Below are 21,916 nucleotides of genomic sequence, written 5' to 3' on the forward strand. Positions count from 1 at the left end.
TTTCATCTCATTGCCCGTGATCGGGCAATGACAAACTTTTACCCAACACTAACACAACAAAATATCTTCCACGGTTGTCCATGCGTCTCCGGCTTCGATAGAAGAGGCTATTTGTATTTTTACAGAAATGGAATTTAGTAGTAGAAAATTTTGTGTGAAAAGTGAAAAATATTGGAAGGAGATGAATTTGTAAGAAGATTTGGTGTGGAAAGTGAATAATATTGGTAGGTATTTACAGAAAAAATTTCCAGAATTTTTGGATATTTTTTACAAATTTTTTCGATTGTTTTTTCAATTTTTGTAAGCCAAAAAATGGACAGCCATTGGATTTGATAAGATTTTTTGAATCGGAGGCTCCAAGAGAAGCCATGTGGCTTATAGCCTTTGGTTCCTGGCTGCTATGGGTCAGAGCTGCTGTCAACGCAAGAAATCTAAATTTTTTTTTTCACAGTTGGCGCGTGCATTTCACATGCCAATGGTAAATTTTTTTTTGAAATTCTTGCGTTGACTGCTCGAAGGCAAGGAGACGAGCCAGATCTCCCTGTTGGCTAGCCTTGCCTGATGGAAGTGCTCTAATGTTGTGTTGTGGGGTTCAAAGTGATACCCTTGGAAAGACATCTTTGAAGGTCGAGACTCTTTTTTCTTTCTGCAGATTTAGTAATGGGAAAAGGGTAAGGTTTTGGGATGAGAGATGGATGCATGAAACATAATTTTCTTATCTTTTGAATTATTTATACATATTTTCAAGATATGCGTCTATCGCTTGTTTGTGTTTAGATCCCTCTTTTTTTCCTTTATCTTTTTAGGTTTTAGAGAAATTTTTATGGATGGGAAGTGGGGGAGTTAACTGAGTTCTATTCTAGAAAATGTTGTGTTGGTCCCATCAAGGCATGACAGGAGAATTTGGGAGTTGGATCCTCAAGATCTCTTTCTTGTTATTTTCCTACATGGAAACTAATAGACGACTCTTCTCTTTCTCTTTTTGGTCCCTCCCATGCAATTTGTGTTTGGGCTTGATTTGAAACCCACAAGACATAACCACAGCTTGGGCTTGATTTAAAGAAATTGAAGAGTAACCCAAAATGGAGAAGGCTTAGAATTTATCAAACCCATGATAAATAAAACAGTCACAAGCTTTGGAAAATAGAGAGGACAGCCCAACCAAACATCAGAGGCCCATATCTTTTTTGCAAACTGACAGAGGTTTAGAATAGCACAAAAAATAAACAAGTCGATGGAATTGCCAAAATTAACATTGGTAAATTCATCACCAAGCAGATCAAACCTCTAAAAGAAAGTAGAATTAAAGCTCAGCTTCTAAAAGATTTGACCACTTGATCTCAAAAGCAAATCAGCAGGTGTTCTTTTCCCCTTTTTTTTTTATTTTAAAAAAAATGTTTTTTAGGAAGTGCCCCACGTGACTGCCTGACTTTGAAAAAGTCAACAATTTCAACTATAACAAGAGAGTTGATGGGGAATTAATGAAGGCAGGTCTTACAGAAAGACTTTTCCAGTCTTTACAATCAAGGAAGAAGATCAAAATCCCTTTCTATATACAGAGAAAATTCTGCATCAGAGCAGGCATCATTTCCAAGGGATAAGTTAACTACATTTTCTAAAGAGATAAGTAGAAAGCATGGAGTTCTTCATCTGAAAACTCAAACTAACCATCACGGCAGATTGAACTCTTACAAAGAGCAGTTAAAAGGTGAAAAGGGATTAGGTTTTCTTTCAAAAACAGAGAAAGAACTGACTGTTGATACCTTTTTGACAGAATAGATAAAATTCCCATTTTCTTTGACATTTAAAATGAAAGATCTTGCTTTTGGAAAATCTGCCGCCCATTATTGAAAGATTAGAAATCCCACTCCAGCATTTTCTATAAATATGAGAGGAGGTGAACAGATCAAAAGACAGCCAAAAAATCAATCAAAAACAAAAACTCAAAATGATCACTTGATCTCAAAAACCTTCAAAACACTGAAGCAACCACAGCTCATTGAGCCACAATGAACAAGTCAGCTAGAATTCAGAATCTCTAAATTCAGTTCAGTTTCAAAGAAATAGTCATACAAAGCGAGATTTCTCTCGTTACGAATTTGGTTCAGCGAAAGCAAAAACAAGCAGAGTCCGGGTTTTTATAAATATGAAAACCTCAACAAATTTATGGAGAGCCCTGATCAAGCAGAATAGGTACTACAGTGCAGTTCCAGCTCAGTAATCATCAAATTCAGCCACTTCTGTCCCTTCTAGACTGAAGAGGCTCCAATTCTACCTATTCAAAAAGCCTTCCAGGGCTTGAAATAGATTAAAGCTCTGCCAAACTCGAACGTTGGTATCAATTTACAACTGAAACTTGACAGTTGAAGGTGTCGATAGTCCAATCTAGCACAGACATACCCAGTCCAGCCTGGATCATCTGAAAACTCAAACATGGACTTGTTCATCTGAAAACTCAAACTAACCATCACGGCAGATTGAACTCTTACAAAGAGCAGTTAAAAGTTGAAAAAGGGATTAGGTTTTCTTTCAAAAACAGAGAAAGAACTGACTGTTGATACATTTTTGACAGAATAGATAAAATTCCCCTTTTCTTTAACATTTAAAATGAAAGATTTTGCTTAATTTACTTGGGAGATATTCCTCACCCAAATTCGCAATTGCTTGTTTAGAAATCAGTAGCTTGGGGTGCAAGTTATCCATTTTAAAAGAAGTCTGCTAGAGTTTTTACTGCTAGCAGTGGCACGCTCATACACAAAAGAAAATTGACTTATTGACCACAAATGGTTTTCAAGTCAATAGGGAACTTTACCTTACCATCACAGAAACAAATCTAAAACGGGTGAACAATTTGAAAGGCCCAAGTACCACAAAAGGCATGGGTTTCAGCTTAGATTATTGATCTGTAACTTGTCCCAGTGGGGTAAACCCTATTCCTCTTTCTCTATTGCTTCGTTTTCAATCTCAGTTTGTTGGAGTGCATTTTCACTGCCAACAGTAGCACGCTCACAAACAAACACACCAATCTGTTGGCCAACTCCTGGCCATGCCAATAACAAAGGAACAAACACCTTCATATCAAATTCAAGAATATTAACAAGATTAGCAAAATGAACGACGACCACAATACAAGCTTTCAAATAGTTTTCGCAGCAAGAGACACTCCCGCCAACATATTTACTCATGCTGAACTTGAAATAGACTAGTCCGGTAAAAAATTTCTAATGATCAAGTAGTTTAGTCAAAAGCAACTTTGGAAAAAATTTCCTAATGATCAATTAGTCAAGACAAAAATATATAGTTTAATCTAAAGGAACTTGTCCGTGGAAAAAATTTGAACACAAAGTTGACAGGAATACTCATGTTGGTGAACTTGGAATAGACTAGTTCGGTTAACATTTACTAATGACCACGTAAAGCAACTTTTGTGTGGAAAATTTTTCCTAATGATCAATTAGTCTAGACAAATTTGGATTGAAAAAAAAAAATAGTACTACACAAAAGTAGTGGAAACTTTTTGTTTCTTCTTCGGTGTTCATGGTCCTTTCACATTATGGTAAGAGAAGATATGAACCCTACTTCCATGTTTTTCTCTTCTGAAAGATATGTGATATTTCATTCAAAATATATGTGATTCATGATATTTAATTCATATTGAATTTAAAAAAAAAAATATTATTATGAAGGCAAGGCATTCATGAAAGAAAGCAATACTTAAGTTCAGCATTGATCATAAACTCATATTCATTATTTTTATCTATGGGGTAGGAGAAAATTGGACTTTATTAGGGTTTTTTAGATTAGGCAAGGTGAGGGCTCTCACCGATCCCACCAAAATGGGAAATGTTTGGCCAAAAAGGATTCGGCCATGATGGTTGGTGCCACCGAGGAGGATCTGACCGAAGAATTGGCATATGGAGAATTGGGTGACGAGGACTTTGTGGGGCCCGAGCCAGAGGAAGACCTCGCCGAAGAAAATGAGGCTGAGGGAGAAGGACCATCAATACCAAATAAGATAGATGTTAACATGGTAGTAGTCTTACCTTCAAAATTCTTAGCCCTAGAAGGACAAAATGGCTAACTCGACGGAGATGTTTATGTCTGCCCTGCTAGTAGTGAGAAGTCTTTATATATCATGACACACATTGAAGGGATGCGGCTCTCCAGTGTTTTTGTTGATTGTGGAGCCATGGTTAATATTCCTCCATACACGATAATGAAGACAAATCTCAGAAAGATCTCATCCCGAGCAGTGTCATGAGTAACTTTGTCGGCGACAAATCCAAAACAAAAGGAGTTTTGCCATTAAAGTAACCGTGGCCGAGCAATCTCGCGTAGTTTAGTAATGATGATCAACTTGGAATGGACGGATCAACATTTATTGATGATAAGCCACTTTTGTGTGGAAATTTATGGGAATACCCGATGACTAGGATCCAACTAAAGAAAAGGGTTGTAGGTGATTTCAAATGACTAGGATCTAAACATTTATTGATGATAAACAACTTTTGTGTGGAATACCCGATGACTAGGATCCAACTAAGCAAGTTACCTAATATAACTTAAAATCTCATTTATTGTATTTTTACAATTCCAAAACTTCCCCTATTTATAAGTTAATGTGTTATGGGGGGTGTAATTAATGACACCCGTTCAATTTGGAAATATCTCCAAATAGTTGTAATGGATGTAGGAACTAATTTAGAAACTTATTAGAAATTAAATATTAAATTTCACATTAAAGTATTAGTAATCTATTTAAAGTATTAATAATTTAAATTCAATATTAAATTTAGGAATTAATGTTGTTTTCTTTTTATGAATTATACGACTAGTATTTTTTTATATTATAGTTTAATGAATAATAGTGTACATTCTAATTCTGTTGAAAAATAATTTGATAATCTATTTATTGGTTTGTTTTTAAAACATTTTTTTTAATGAACCTATTTTTTTCTCCAAATATTGTACCTATTTTTTTTCTTTATTACTTGTTTTATGGAAAATAATTTGATCATCTTTTTATTGTTTGTTTTATGAAAACAAATTTTTTTTAAATGAGCCTATTTTTATCTCAAAATAATGTGTCTATTTTTTTCCCTCTAATAATGTCCCTAGTAAAACAATTTACCTAGTATAATGAACCTATTTTTTTTTCTCTAATAATGTACCTATTTTTTTCTCTCAAACTAATGTACATATTTATTTAATTTGAAATTTTAAGGGGCCATATGTTAGAGTGAATGGCAACCAAAAGAAATGGGGTGATTGATATGCTATTAATAGGGAGTTCTAATTACAATTATGACAGTTAATAAAATGCTTGGAATAAATTATAAATAAAATATGAAGTCTGATGGTAAGGATGTAAAAACATAGGAATACTACGACCTCTTATATCCTACTGGTCATTTAAGTTTGAAATTGGGTTTTACACATAGATTTATAGAATGATGGATATATGTCTAGGAAATAGAAATTATGGGGACCTATATTGGACAAGCCCAAATATTAAAGGAGCTTCCCTAATATACCCAAAATATGGGCTGCAATTATTATTATTAATTTTTTTTTTTAAAACCCACATGGAATGCACTTTAGAAACACACTTAAAACCCATTTACTACATAAAAAATTGGTGTTGAAGTTCCTATAACTCACATGACTGATATGAAGGTATGATAGGAGAATTTGGGAGTTGGATCCTCAAGATCTCTTTCTTGTTATTTTCCTATGCATGGAAACTAATAGACGACTCTTCTCTTTCTCTTTTTGGTCCTTCCCATGTGTTGACCTCACCTGCTTCTTAAGCAAATCCCACAAATCAAGTGATAACTCTTGCTTGTAATACCTCACATCCCACCAAACAAGGAGTAGCCATGCCACCTCCTATGCCTTCTTAATGCCCAAGACCAAATCAAGGGGAGTCATGCAAAAGTCCCAACAATCAAGCAACCTCGTCTACTCCAACTTGGATTATAAAAGGTAACTCACCACCTCCAAGCAAGGGGAGGATCGGCTGCCATCCTCTACTTCTCCAAGAGCTATCCAAAGCTCTTTATTTCTCTTGTACTAGAGCTCTCAAGCATCTCTCTCCATATCTCTCTCATGTACAATATGATGTTCATATTCAAATACAAATACAAAGTTATAAACTACTCGAACACTTTTGTTATGTGTGTGATTCGTTAGGTACAAATTCGCCCGTTAACACCATGTCATTTGGAAGGCCCAAGTGTCACAAAAGGCATGAGTTTTAGCTTGGATTATTATTCATCTGTGACTTGTCCCAATGGGGGAAACCCTATTCCTCCTCAATGGTGTGTAACGTGTAAGAGTGTAGAGTGATGCTAAATGTTTGAACCTCTCTACTGCTCCATTTTCCAGCTATACATTATACAATCCCAATCTGTTGGAGTGCATTTTCACTGCCAATAGTAGCACGCTCACAAACAAACACACCAGTCTCTTGGCCAACTCCTGGCCATGCCAATAAAAAAAGGGCAAACACTTTCATATCAAATTCAAGAATATTAACAAGATTAGCAAAAAGAACGATGACCACAATACAAGCTTTCATTTAGTTTTTGCTAGACAGCAATTTAAGAAGACTAGCAACAAGAACGAACGCTCAAATTCAAACTTTGACAACCATAAAAACTCATCAATCCTCCAAAAAAAGCAATACGAAATGTTGTCCTTCCTGTAGAGGAAGTTATTTTTCAAACCAAAAAGTAAAATAAAAATATACGTCACTCATAGCAAGAGACAATCCAACCAACCAAAACAAGCAAATAACAATACACGTAACACAACCACAATTTATTTTATACATAGCGAAGCAGAGCAACACTAAGCACACAAAGGACAGATGAGAAATGTTGAAATTAATTTGGCTCTTTGGACTCGTTGCCACATTTGAAAACCCCAACATGGTGGCTATTTGTTGCATCAACAACCTCATTGTCTTCAATATCGCAGCCTGTCCCTTGAGCACGGTTGTTGCACTCGAAAACCCCAACATGGTGGCTATTTGTTGCTTTTTTAACTGGATTCCTACGAATGCTCGCGGGCTTCTTGTTGGTTCCATTGGTATTTGCGGCCTCACTTTTTTTGTTTTGTGGGAGCTCTTGTTCAGTTCTTTTCCCTGATCCCCCAAATTCTTTTTCATATGCTTCTCCTTGAGCAGTTTTACAGCTTCATTTGGAGACCCATCTTATATGCAGGCAAGGCAAAGATAAAAATGAAAAGACTCTTTCAATAAGCGGACTTTGGGTAAAAACATAAATTCCATACTTAGCATAACATGCATTATATATGGTACATAGAAAGAGAGAAATTATGGAACCTTGTTTGAGCTTCAATGGTGCTTGTGGAAATAGTAAAGCCTTTTCTTTCCATCTCCTTGAGCCGTTGTTGAGCTTCCTTTCAAGACCCATTTTATATGGAAAGAATAAGTGGGGTCAGTTGAAAAACACTCTTTCATTAAAATTGAGATGCACCACAACTCAGACGAAAGACTCCTTCCATAAATGGAAGTTACCAATTACACAAACTCGTTAGGCCGCACACACTAACACACTCATAGAATCACAACAAGGGCAACGTCGTTTTTCGACCGGAAGACCGAGAGCTAAGATGTTCAATAAAATTAAAATATCAATCATAACAATTAATACATACCTGCAATTGATATACAGACGGTACTTATGTTCGAGCAATAAGAACTAGAAATGCACTTTCAAAGCGAGTATATATATATACAGTCCCGATCTCTTGGACCACAGGAGTTCAAGAGATTGTGGTCACCTACCGTTGGATATTAATCCAATGGTTCAAAAAAGTTTTTTAAAAGAAGTGCAAGAGTTAGTGAACCGTTGAATTTACATCCAACGGTGAGTGACCACAAATCTCTTGGACCCCTGTAGTCCAAGAAATCAGGATTGTATATATATATATATATATATTATTATTATCACAAAACGTCCCTAAGGTTTACGAAACTATTAGATTGCATCCTTAATGTTTTTTTGTGTCATTCGTGGTCCTCAAGGTTAGTATACATGATCACAAATGGTCTTTGCCGTTAGATTCCGTCAAAAACTCCGTTAGTTTACTAACGTGAGATATATATATATATATATCACAAAACATCCCTGAGGTTCACGCACCTATCACAAATGGTCCTTAAGAATTTTTAAAATTTTTAAAATTTAAAATTCATAAAATTTTTGTTTTCTTTTTAAAATTTTAAATTATTTTAAAATATATATTATGTTTTAAATACATGTGACATTGTATTATTGTAGATGTGGGCTCCATATATATGCCACATCAACAAACTAATGGGGTTTTTAAAAATAATTTAAATGGTCCTCAAAATTAAAATCCTTCTATAAATGGTTTTTTTTATTTATAAATAATTTTTAAAAGAAAACCAAAATTTTATGAATTTTAAATTAAAAAATAAAAAAAATTCGTATGGACCATTTGTGATAGGTGTGTGAACTTCAGGGATGTTTTGTGATATATATATGTATGCCACGTCAGCAAACTAACGGAGTTTTTTACGGAACCTAACGGCAGAGACCATTTGTAATTCCACATACTAACCTTGAGGACCATGAGTGACACAAAAAAACTTTAAGGATGCAATCTGATAGTTTTGTAAACCTTAGTGACGTTTTGTGATAATAAGCATATATATATAGTCTATTTCTATTGAGGGACATCCTTTAAGGTACTCTATGAATATTTTTCCAACGATCCAAACTATCTACTTTTTAAGTCTACATTCATAGATCATCCTTATGAAAAATTAGACAAATCAAAAACTATTTTCGACATCCAGTTGTATCTTACAAAATCAATGAACACGATACTTCAAGAAAGTACTAAAATTGCAGTAACACAATTGAGTGGTTAAATGATATTGGATTCAAGTGATTTTTTGTAGAGATGATCTTTGAATGATTATCTAAAATGTAGACAGTTTGGATTAGTGAAATAAAATACAGAGTGAGCCTGACAAAGGTGTCCCTCAAATAAGCTAATTTGAGGGATCCCTCAATGAAAGCTCTTTGTACATTCTATATATATTTATTTATTTATTTCTAATATAAAGGAATTTTTTTGTGTGGAAAAAATTTCAACAGAAAATTGACAAGAATACTCACGATGAACTTGGAATAGACTAGTCCCATAAAAAAAAAATTTGATGATCAAGTAGTTTAGTCAAAAGCAACTTTGGAAAAAATTTCCTAATGATCAATTAGTCAAGACAATAATATATAGTTTAATCTAAAGGAACTTTTATGTGGAAAAAATTTCAACACAAAGTTGACAGGAATACTCATGTTGGTGAACTTGGAATAGACTAGTCTGGTTAACATTTACTGATGATCAAGTAAAGCAACTTTTGTGTGGAAAATTTTTCCTAATGATCAATTAGTCTAGACAAATTTGGAATTAAAAAAATTGTACAACACAAAGTTGTAGTGGAAACTTTTTGTTTCTTCTTCGGTGTTCATGGTCCTTTCACACTGTGGTAAGAGAAGATATGAACCCAAAGCCCTAGACCAAAATGCCCTTTGGACCAATTGGGGGTCCAAAGCGATCAAATCTCATCCAAACAACTACAAAACTGTGACGTACGTACAGTCGACATCAAAACATCACCAATGACACCCATTGTCCAAAAAGTCACTATTTGGGTCCTGTGGGTCCCACACGTCCAACCGACACTAAATAGTCCCGACATCACCCTGCATCAATTTGGGCTTGATCCAACAGTCGGCTCATTCTACATCGCACGATTGAACGGCGATCGCTCGCCTTAACTTTGAAACACAACCATCTAAGATCAGGATGTTCGATCACCAATCCGTCTATACCTACAGACTCCTCACAACACCAGCTACAACATAAATAAAATCAGACACGATCCAACGGTCCAATCATTTTCGATCTAACGGTCCAAATTTGGAAGGGTCCGATCGCCGATGAAATGACAGAATCTCGCAATTTTGAACACACCATCGTGCTCAGAACTTGAAATAGACTAGTCCGGTAAAATATTTATGATAATCAAGTAGTTTAGTCAAAAGCAACTTTGGAAAAAATTTCCTAATGATCAATTAGTCAAGACAAAAATATATTGTTTAATCTAAAGGAACTTGTCTGTGGAAAAAATTTCAACACAAATTTGACAGGAATACTCATGTTGGAGAACTTGGAATAGACTAGTTCAGTTAACATTTACTGATGATCAAGTAAGGCAACTTTTGTGTGGAAATTTTTTCCTAATGATCAATCAGTCTAGACAAATTCGGAATTTAAAAAAAATTGTACTACACAAAAGTAGTGGAAATTTTTTGTTTCTTCTTGGGTGTTCATGGTCCTTTCACATTGTGGTAAGAGAAGATATGAACCCTAAACCAAAAAACGCCCTTTGGACCAACTGGGGTCCAAAGCGATCAAATCTTTTTCAAACAACTACAAAACTGTGGCATACGTACAATCGACATCAAAACATGACCAATGACACCCATTGTCCAAAAAGTCGCTATTTGAGTCTTGTGGGTCCCACACGTCCAATCGACACTCTAAAAATCTGCCTCGGGCCCACAACCTCTGATTTCAAATCCAATCCACCAATGGACTCTAAATAGTCCAGACATCACCGTGCATCAATTTGGGTCCGATCCAACGGTCGGATCATTCTATATCGCATGATCACGCATGATTGAACGGCGATCTCTCACCTTAACTTTGAAACACAACCTAAGATCAGGATGTCTGATCACCAATCCATCTGTACGTACAGACTCCTCACAACACCAGCTACAACATATATAAAATCAAACACGATCCAAAGGTCCAATCATTTCTGATCTAACGGTCCAGATTTGTGAGGCTCCTCACAACACCCGCTACAACATATTTACTGGTGATAAAGCAACTTTTGTGTGGAAATTTTTTCCTAATGATCAATTAGTCTACACAAATTTGGAATTAAAAAAAAATAGTATTACACAAAAGTAGTGGAAACTTTTTGTTTCTTCTTCGGTGTTCATGGTCCTTTCACATTATTGTAATATGAACCCTACTGACCTGTTTTTCTCTTTTGAAAGAAATGTGATATTTAATTCATAATATATGTGATATTTAATTCATAATAAATGTGATTCCTGATATTTAATTCATATTTATTTTTTTATTTTAATGAAGGCAAGGCATTCATGAAAGAAAGCGAGACTCAAGTTCAGCATTGATCATAAACTCATAATCATTATTTTTATCTATGATGGCTCTCACCAATCCCAAGAAAATGGGAAATGTTTGGCCAAAAAGGATTCAGCCATGATGGTTGATGCCACCGAGGAGGATCCGACCAAAGAATTGGCATTTGGAGAATTGGGTGACGAGGACTTTGATGGCCTGAGCCAGAGGAAAAGAAAATGAGGTTGAGGGAGAAGGACCATCAGTACAAAATGAGATAGATGTTAATATGGTAGTAGTCTTACCTTCATAATTCTTAGTCCCAGAAGGACAAAAATGGCTATCTCGACAGAGATGTTTATCTCTGCCCGGCTAGTAGTGAGAAGCCGAGAACACGAGGGTAGGTCTTAGCTATGGCCTTAGATGAGGTGATCCCCAAAGGGACGCCGAACATGTATCGTCATCACAAGCCATTATTCATCACGACACGCATTGAAGAGATGCGAGTCTCCAATGTATTTGTTGATTGTGGAGTCATGGTTAAATTCTTCCACACACGATGATGAAGACAAATCTGAGAAAGCTCGTATAAGCCCGCCGCCCATAAATAAAATAAACTACTGTTTATATAGGAGATAAATGGCCTATGACGACCGAACACGTGGACATGATCGATTTTGGCTGCAGAAACGCCTTCGGCGTGCTTTCTACCGAAGCCATCTATCTTGGCCCTGTTTACCATCGGACACGTGTCATGCTCACAATCCATGTCCACAGTCCCACATCGGAAATATGAGCACAGTGCACACCTTCCAAGGCCTATATAAGAAGACCCCTATCCCCAAAAGGGAGGGAATCAAAACTAACGGTACGCTACCGATTGATCTGTTAGTTAATATTACTAAAACCGTACTTACTAAAGCATCGGAGAGCCTTCGGCCGGTACCACACCGATACCCTAAGGACTCACCGAACGCGTCCTTTTGCAGGTACTTACCCTTCCGAAGTAGAACATCTTCCGAGGACAGTCACCTGCCGAAGGCTTAATATAACTAAGTTGACGAAATACGTGCCGAACCACTTTTTCGCATCAACAATAATAAATAACAATAGTGTTGGAGATTGAAGATCATTTGTAATAAATTATTATTCATGTTTTATTTGTTTTATTTTGTATCTTACGGTTGTAAAGTGCAAGTGTGATAAGCTTATATTTTATATATATTTTATGCCTCATTTGCTTATTTATTCGTTAATTTTCTTAGATTAAATTGGTTGTTTTTAATTGGTTTTGTGAGATTTGTGAAGGAATTGTAAAATAGGAGAAAGTGTGCTAAAAAGGGAAAGAAGATGAAGATTGAAGTTTAATTAAAAAGAAGCCAAGTGATTCCTTTTGTTGCAAGGAATGTGGTCAAATTTCCTAGTTCAAGATGGTTTAAGTCTTATCAAGTTAAACAAGGAGAAATAAAGAAGACCTTATATTAGAAGGAATCCTATTTTTATAACAATTGTAATTATACCTTAGGTAGGATTTCTAGGAGTTTATAAATAGGGAGTTTAGGTCATTGTTGAAAGGATTCATTGCCCACCATCCTCCATCATCTACCCACACAAATTCCTACACATTCATACTCATAGCCGAAACACTCAAAGGAGAGAGAGTTAGAGAGACAAAGAAGACAACCTGGAGCTAGAGTGCTGTCGTGCAGAGATCAAATCTTCAATTGGTTTTTCCTTTCCTACGATACTTTTTATCATGGTTTTTATTAAAGTTTTCATGAACTAATTTCTTCTTGCCATGAATACTCAATTACTTTAGTCAATGTTAATTCCAAGTATTTTTCCATGTTGAGTATCTGTTACCATGCTTAATGCTTTGAATGTTTGGCCAACATTTAATTATTTTGATGCTAAATTGACGATAGGGATATCCAATTTGGGGTTGCTTCTTGTAATAGATGCCATGAGTTACATGATTAGACAGGGATGTTTGTCATGACTTATGTGGTTGTTTTGTAGGTTTTCCAAGGAATTTAATGGATTCTTATTATCTTAATTCAATTACTAAGGATAGAATAGGTTGGTAATAAGAATACTTTTGATATAACCAGAGATGGAGTATCGAATAAGGTAGGGAAAATCAACTGTCAACATGGAGAATAATTAGGATTAACATGCTAAGGGAATTGGGTAGAATTAGCAATGGTGAAATCGGAAGCTCTAGTGCTCTCATATCTTGAATCTCACTACTTTATTTTTCTACGCTTGCTTTTATTCATTGGTTTAGTTAATTAATCAATCAAATCTCATCATCAATTGTTCAAATAAAGTCTTGGGTTAATCACAATCGGTACTTAGTAAATTAAATCACTCTTTGTGGGAACGACACTTCACTCGTCGCTGTATTACTTGTGCGAATTGTGCGCTTGCAATAAATTGTAACGACCCGGTCCTAAATAAATTAGTGAATATTAATTTATTGAGAGAAAATACCATTTTGCCTCTAAAATATTTTATTAGGATTAAAGTTGACTTTTTGACCGGGAAGAAATTTGGGAATTTCGACAGTACCGTTGCATAGAGCACGGCGAGATGAGTCTGTAGACACGTGGTGGGCTCAAATCGGAGTTGTAACGAGAGAGATGATCAAAATACCCTCAGTGGCATAACCGTAATTTTGGCAAAAAGGGTTGGATAAAATCAGATTTCTCTCTCTCTCTCTCTCTCTCTCTCTCTCACGAGCAGCCCCTCCTCCTTCGTTTTTTTTCTTCCCAGCCATGGCTTCCAAGAGCCACCGTCGACGCCAAAGACCACCACCGGCCACGAGGTCGGACTTGATCGAACCGCCGTTGCACCCTCTTCCTTTCCGACCAGCCCCGCCCCTGAAACCACCGGATTCCGTCGGTAAAAGCTCGGAATTGCACCAATTTTGACAGAAACTTCGCCGGCTTCGTTCGTCGTCGTCAAGCCACCATTTCTGACGATCTAGGTACGGATTTTGAACCTCTCGAGCTGTTCTTGCTGCCTGTGGTGTTAGATTTGAGAGGTTGCTACGTTTTGAAAGTCGATTAAGCGATGGAAGTTTGGCCGATTTTCGGCCTCTGATTCCGGCCATTTCCGTCGACTTTTTGGGGTAGGTCCAAGAATAAAAGTTGCTCCACTACATGTGATTTACCTAACCTGGGAGTCTTGCCCTGCGGTTTGGAGTTTTTCTGGCCGTCGAAAATTGATCAAGCCACCCACGCGCTGCCCGTGCGTGGGCAGCAGGGTGGGAACCACATTCAGTCCTAGAATGATCCCTTGGTCCTCACGAGCACGTAGGTTTTTGCGGATTTCAATTCGGATGTCGTTTGACTATCGAACAGATTTTGCATATTGTGCGTTATCCGGGTTCGATAGATTTGAACCGTTGGATAGTCTTGAATTTAATATATGTGGATCTAGGCATTCCTAGGATCATGTAGGAATTTAGGGATCATGGATCGGAGCCTCGGATGTTCTGATTTAATAACTTAAAGTTTATGTTTCATAATAATCATCTAATTGTGCAATCGTGAGCGATCCGACCGTCTGTTTTGGACCAAATTTGCAGAACGTGTGTCCTAAGCCTTGTAGAACATAGGAACTTTCGAATTGGAATTTGGAGGTCGTGGGCCCCGTAGGCCCGTTTGACCAAGTTTGGGTAGTTTGACCTTTGGTTGACCGTGAGTCTTCCGAGGTAGTTTTTTCTTCCTAGGAGAATTATAATGACCCTAGTGAAAGGTCTTGAGCGTTGTTGAGCTGTGTTGACTAGGCTGAGATTTTTAGAGTGTTTATTATTATTATAGGAAACTTTTAGATATTATTTTAATAATGGAAATTATGAAATTTATGTTTATGTGAATGATCGTTGGTCTAGAAATAATATTATTTTCCTGATTAAATTACGTTACAGTCTACTATAGACTGGTATCATTAAAATGAGAATACCTCTAGTATTAGTTTAGATAGGTAAGAGTATGTCAGTTTGAAGTGCTATACGCACTACCCTAAGTACCACCCTGTGATTGTTAGGTCCCACGTGGCGTAGGTTATTCGGCGTGCGGACAAACCCCATACGTGGCGTTGGTAGGCAATGAATATTCACACGCATCTTCTTATCTGTAAATACACCGTGTGTATATTCCTCATGGCTTTCGTTCCCCGCTTAATTAGGAAATAGATATTAGTCAAATAACAAATTGATGAAAAGGGATTATTAACAACCTTGTATATCTTTTTAGTTTCACATTAACCTGGCTATGTATATGTACCATTGTTGATTTTCTCTAAAGCGTCTCATAGGATTTTGCCATCACTTGTGGGAAAATTTGTAAATATTCTCAGCTGATAATGTTATATACCATAGAAGATTTTATAAGCATTTGGTATTTCTAATCTTGGCATCAGGTATGTAAAACCTTATTCAAAATTCAAATAATGGATTAATCACCTTATATGACTTTCAAATATGTTATTGCATCTGTGATTAAGTTTAAACTTCCACTTGAGCTTTGCCGTTAGCAAAAGTAGCATGTTTTATTAAGATGAGTGTGCTGTCGCTTACTATAGCAAGTTTCATTCGACGTGTCTTTGTCATCCTATGACCTATGCTACTTCTTTTTCTTCTCCTTTACATCTATTCAGCATTTAACCTAATGTAGTTCTCATATGTTCTTGCGCTGTAATTAAGTTGAATGTCCTGTTTTAGTTGTCAACCAGCATTTCAGCCAGCCTGCTGAATTTGGTTGCTGAATTTTTAGGTTGGTATTAGATCAATCAACAAAGCAGGGCGTGAACAAGGAAAATGATTTGGCGTTGAACAATATGAAATGGGAACCTTTTCAAGAGATCGTCATTTTTCGGAAATGCTGGTCTCTCTTCTCCCTCCCTCCGTCCCTGTCTCGTGTATCTGTGTTTATATTTCTGCATGTACTTATAACAGTACTGAGAGTAACTCTTAAGAAATTTGTGTTTGACAGAAATTAGGGGAAGGTGTGAAGGGCGTGTACATCTTGATAGATGTAGATTGCCTTGATCCTGCATTTGCTCCCGGAGTGTCACAAATTGAGCCTGGGGTCTTTCCTTCCGTGATGTTCTCAACATATTCCACAGCCTCCAAGGCGACGTTGTTGCTGCCGATGTCATTGAATTCAACCCGCAGCGTGACACTGTTGATGGGATGACTGCAATGGTAACAGCTAAGCTTGTGAGAGAGTTGACTGCAAAGATATCAAAGTGAGGAAATTATCATGTGCCTTCCTTTGGTACACCTGGAGACTAAACCAAAAACTTCTTCAGGACTAATTTCCGAAAAAATGAAAAAGTAAATTCTAGACTATTTTCCCAAAAAAAGAGAGCAAGAAATTTAAAACTAAAAGAAATCCTCAATCACATATTTAGTATTTAATAGAAAACTAAAAGAAACTTGGCACCAAAAAAAAAAAAAAAAGCTTAATAAGAGGAAAATAATTGTATTTTGTTTGGAGTAATACAAGAGAGTTTCTAAATAACTCCAACTTCTTGAAGCACAAAACACAAACATGGGCCATTTGCGTTTGGCGACAGTGGCAAGTTAGGGCTAGAAAGTGCAATAGAATTAATTAGAATAAGATATTCGTTTTCCCAATGAGATTAGGAAACAGAAAACTATAAATATATATGTAGCCTGAGCCTTTTGTAAACACTAGCTAATGTGATTTAGGGTTTCCAAAATTCCCCATAATTCCCCATAATCTTTTCTCTTTCAAACGATTGAGACCCTTCATTTCATTAGCTACTTTCTCTTTCAGACAAGATGAAGGCTTTGAAGGAACAGCGATGCGAGCGAGAGCCTCCTGTTGACGTTGACGTTGACGATGACGACTTTGCTGGACTCGCTTGCCCTCTCGACGACCTTGAAGCTGCCGTCATCCTTGAAAGTGAAACCACGACTTTCGATCCCTTCTTGTTCGACAACGTCAAACTTGATGACCACAACATGGCAATTCAAGAGAACCCCAAGAAACCACCATCCCACGGCAAAGGGAAGAAGTTGGAGACCCTCCGCTTGGTGCTATGCACACCACCTCCATCTTCTTGTCAACAAAACCCTACGGGGCCAACAAAATCTGATGCTCACCATCAACGGCAACACTGGGATGATGAAGAGAAATTGGAGAATAGCAAGCGAAAGCTTCACCAAGGCTATCAGGAGTTCCAAAGCAAGAGAAAGAAAATTCAACTTCTTGACGTCAAGAACTTGCCTTTGCCGTCTAAGCCTCAGCGAGGCCGGGTTTTGAGCGAGAACAAGCAGTTGATCAGTTTGAGGAAGTGCCCAGAGCCTTCTGATTTTTCGGAGAGCCAACAAAACCCTAAGGGGCTCACAAAATCTACTGATCATGATCTTCATCATCGGCAAGATTGGGATGATGAAGAGAAGTTGGAGACTAGTGTTCAAAAGCTTCACCAAGGCTATCAAGAGTTCCAAAACAAGCGAAAGAAAATTCAAATTATTGACATCAAGAACTTGCCTTTGCCGTCTAAGCCAGGACGAGGTCGGGTTTTGACAAAGAACAAGTTTCTGACTAGCTCCAGGAAGTGCCGAGCCTTCTGATTTCTTGGATATCAGATGTAAGTACCTGGTTTTTGAACCACAAAACGATTATAAGTACATGGTTTTTTTGGGAGAGCTAGCACGTTGTTTATTCAATTCATTCTGTAATTGTGATTAGTTTATGTACAATTGTAATTCGAGTGGGATATTTTAATTTGAGCGATTTTTTCCTGTTGATTTTCTCTCTGCTTTGATCATTTTTAAGTTTTTCTCACTTCTCTTCACAGCCTCTCTATCTCTCCGATTTCTTAACCACAAAATGATTATAAGTACGTGGGGTTTTGTGACAGCAATGCCAACCAATATTCCTAGTGCTTTGATAGACAAGGGTCAGAGCCGAGTTATAGATGTTCCTAGTGCTAAAGGTACCTATTTTCCATGTTGGGTAGTGTATAATTTTCAGACTTGGAAATTGTTTTGAGATATCCCTATTGTTTTTCCTTGTTTATAGATTGTTAGTGTAACTTGATGTGCTTCAAAAGCTTTATTTTGTTACACTGGGCTGAGTTTGAGCAGCAATTAGTTGAACCACATGTAATGTATGTTCACTGCGCATGACATGCAGTCATATCCCTTTTGTAACATTGAAAACTTTACCAGTATGATACCATACAACTGCTTGCTGGTATATTTCATATTTTAAATGCTTAGATGTCAAGTACCCTTCCTGCAGTATGATGCCATTTTCAGGCCTCAGATTTGAAATAGGGATCAGGGTACCCTGTTCCCTGATTTCTCTAATCGATTTTGTCGAGTTGACGTTCATAATCTTTGTGCTTTTTGGGCACCCAAAAGGAAACATTTCATGAAAAGCAGCAATCTTGCTCTAGAAAATAGAATCTTACCGTAGTTTGTTTTCTTATTTTCCTATGATACATGTTCCTTGGCTTGCCATGGAATTTGGGGCTACAAAATCAATGTTTATGTATAAGTGGAGAGTCTTCTTCTTGTATTCAGTGTTAAATTATTCATTCAAATTTAGGGTACTGATTGCTCTGCTTTTCTTTTCTTTTCTGTTCTTTTGTTCCATTTTTTTACTTTTACAATTGGCTGAGTGAAGAACCCTACAGAGGAAAAATGTTAACAAAAGCTATTTTTGTAGGTGACCAAAGATGACTATTCAGTCATTTTTCATGACAACTTCATTGGGGACGAGGACAAGGTTAGTTCTACTTCTATATAATTTGGTTTCAGGGTGTTTTTAAAGAGCAAAGGGTTACGGACATAACTCTGCTGGAATTGCTTTCCTATGGACCTCAGAAAGAGGCAGGAAAGGTAATCAAATTTGGAGATTGTCCTGTTTTCGTATTGATAAATAATATGCATGCATGTAAGGTAGAATATTGTCTAGGATGAAAATTCATGTAATTCATTCACATATCCATGTTGGAGGCCTATGCTAAGGAGAAAAAAATATATATGGAAGAATTTTTTAGTGGAAGGTAGAAAAGGATGACTCCCTATGCATCATACTGCAGGAAACTTTAGTTAAGAAGTGATGCCATTTTCCTTTTAATTGGAAACTTTAGTGCCAACCCGTCAAGACCTTTTCAGGAAACTTCATCGTGCATCACTGGACTAGGAACGGGGAATCCGTTGTACTGATCATAACCACACTTTTCCCACAGACTTCCCCGCTCTTAGGTCCAACAATGGCAATACTGAGACCCCATGTCAGCAGTTAGCCAATTTCTCATGAAGCTTATTCACTGAGAGAGAGAAAAATGCTGTATCCATTAAATTGCCGAAGTTATCAAACTAAAATTTCATAATTTCCTTCCTTTGTTGAAGTTTTCAACTGCCATGAAAGTGGAAACCGGTTAGGAGTTACCACCCTGTTGGGATGCTCCTGCCAATTTGTGGGAATAATGTTTACCAAGTGTCTAAGTTGTATAAGGGTTGTGAAAAATGGTGGAAAGAAGCCATAGTCATTGCATTTATGGGAAAGGATTCCTCATGGTACTTCTTTTATCATCTTCGTCATATATATGTGAGCCTTTAGCTGCAATCCCAACTTTTTGTGCTTCCCTCCTGGTGCATGGATTTTTGAAACTGGGCAAAACATTCCATCAGAGAAATATTGGAATTTAAACTCAGAGTGGTATACTATACTAAGAGTAATGTTGTCCTTTTTTGGTTCCTGGAAAGCATCACAGATATATTATTGAGAGTAAATGTTGTCCTTTTTTGGTTCCTGGAAAGCATCACAGATATATTATTGAGAGTAAATGTTGTCCTTACTTGTTTGAGACTTTTCATTCCGGAATGAGTATATACATACACCTGCTACGTTTACCTTTTAGATTTTTTTGGAAGAACCTTTATATTGTGTCCATGCCCTTTCGGGATCCACTGCGCCCATTAGTGTTAGGTGGCGACCACTCAATATCTTATTCTGTTGTAAGAGCTGTCTCCGAGAAGCTTGTGGGACCTGTGGATATCTATAAGCCCCTTGAAGGTAATGAATATTCTCATGCAGGTAAATTCTCATCTGTAAATACAGTTTCCAGTTAGTTTGGAAATGAATATTAGGCCAAATTCATGAAAGGAAATGATATCTGTTTTAGCTTCACATGAGCATGCTCATGAAAAGAAATGATGCTCATGTTGGTTATCTGTATGTATCATTGCTGATTTTCTCAAAAGCATCACTTTGTGAGAAAATTTATAAACATTCTTAACTGATAATATTTGCACTTTTTTTTCCCTGCATTCAAAGATTATAATCTTTTGTGTAGGGAGGCAGAGTGGCTCATGTACAGTATGCAAATGAACATGGTCTCATGGAGTGTGAAGCCTTTGATTCAAGATATTTGGCAGTTAGCCTCCTTGTGTGATTCCGTCCAGTTTAGCCATGTGTTTAGTGAAGCTAATTTCTTAGCTGATGCTCTAGCAAACTTAGGCCATGGGATCTCCTTCTCATCTTTGAGAATTTGGCCTCCCTTTTTCTGTCGCCTCTGCTTTTTATTTCAACCTCTTTGGGCTTGCGTGCTCTAGAGGTTTTAGTTTGTAATTTTACGTTGTAACATTGGAAGGAATTATTTTACAACTCTAATGCCCAAAACCCAAACCTCCATGCAAGATACCTAAAAGTCAAAAGGAAAGCTAATAAATCATATTTGTAAGTTATGGAATCATTCATAGATCTATTAGTTAATTAAAAATATGATTTATCATAAGCACATGATATCTAAATTATAGAATTTATAATACGAAACAAAGAAGATGAAAAACCCATTTTATGAGGTAAAGATGCTAGAAAACTGAACCATACAAGTAGAATTAGAAGGGTCAAAATGTTTTTTCAAGGAGGATGTTTGACTCTTGAGGGCGTTAGCAGGCTCTGCTAATAATGACAAGTGTTGAGAACAGTGACGATAACACAAGTTAAATTAAATTGGTGAGCAAATATGCTCTCTTAACTAGAATTTACCAAAAAGATTATGATAGACAAGCTAGCTATAAGAGAAGGCTTGCCCTTAATTACTAAATTTATTATTTGTGAGGAAGCGTAATTATGTCCAATAATTACAAAGTGCGCTTTTTGTTTATTTTGGCTTGGTGATTAGTGTATGCATTAATTTGGGCACCAAAACAATTGATAATGCACAATATGCCCCAAATTAGTGTATGCTACTGTTTATATAGATATTATTATATATATATATTTTTTCTTTATATTGTGAACTCACTAGTAAGATAGTATTTTCATATATATATATATATATATGAAAATATGTAATTATTAGAACTAGTAATACTTGGTTTAGTAGCAACACTCAAGTGAAATTAGACGTGCGCCCATTCCTAGATAGCTATTATATGCAACTTATCCTTTTTACATTGGCATGAATAATATCATCAATCCTCACAGTTCTAATTTCGTTATGAGGCAGCACTTCATCAACAATCAACACTTTCTTCTTCATCAACATTGCAGCAAGACCACCAACATTGCTTGAAGCTTTCAACGACATCTAAGCGTCACCATGGCAAAAACAACACTGTTCTTGCCTTCACCATTTTCGACGATCCTGACGTTGGTGCAGATGCGGTATGCACAAGAAGATCTGTTCAAAACGC

At 36.7% G+C, this 21,916-nt stretch overlaps 1 protein-coding gene, 1 long non-coding RNA gene and 1 pseudogene across 6 annotated transcripts; 2 read left to right on the top strand and 1 right to left on the bottom strand.

Annotated features, from left to right (window-relative positions):
- On the bottom strand, positions 6,534-7,674 carry LOC109947038. The gene is made up of 2 exons (XR_002270049.1): positions 7,349-7,674; positions 6,534-7,215 (listed from the first exon to the last, which is right to left on the bottom strand). It is a non-coding gene; the product is annotated as an uncharacterized LOC109947038 (long non-coding RNA).
- Positions 11,634-16,480, top strand: LOC109947318 (annotated as a pseudogene).
- Positions 16,954-20,863, top strand: LOC18779961. Of its 5 annotated transcripts, XR_002270104.1 has the most exons (4): positions 16,954-17,850; positions 18,061-18,198; positions 18,936-18,995; positions 20,572-20,863. XR_002270104.1 is itself a non-coding variant. In XM_020556616.1 (2 exons), exon 1 carries the CDS (start codon positions 17,036-17,038, stop codon positions 17,831-17,833), a length of 798 nt encoding a protein of 265 aa, XP_020412205.1. In that variant the 5' UTR covers positions 16,954-17,035; the 3' UTR covers positions 17,834-17,850; positions 18,936-19,247. The 5 variants fall into 5 exon arrangements, 1 of the variants encoding a protein (XP_020412205.1); XR_002270105.1 differs by lacking the exon at positions 18,061-18,198; XR_002270102.1 differs by lacking the exon at positions 20,572-20,863 and having other exon boundaries at positions 18,936-19,247.

Source organism: Prunus persica, chromosome G2 (genome assembly GCF_000346465.2).
Source record: "Prunus persica cultivar Lovell chromosome G2, Prunus_persica_NCBIv2, whole genome shotgun sequence".
Classification (NCBI taxonomy): Eukaryota; Viridiplantae; Streptophyta; class Magnoliopsida; order Rosales; family Rosaceae; genus Prunus; species Prunus persica.

Bases quoted from the DNA above. Each gene is read 5' to 3' on its own strand.
- LOC18779961 (XM_020556616.1), top strand. From the start codon at position 17,036: ATGAAGGCTTTGAAGGAACAGCGATGCGAGCGAGAGCCTCCTGTTGAC.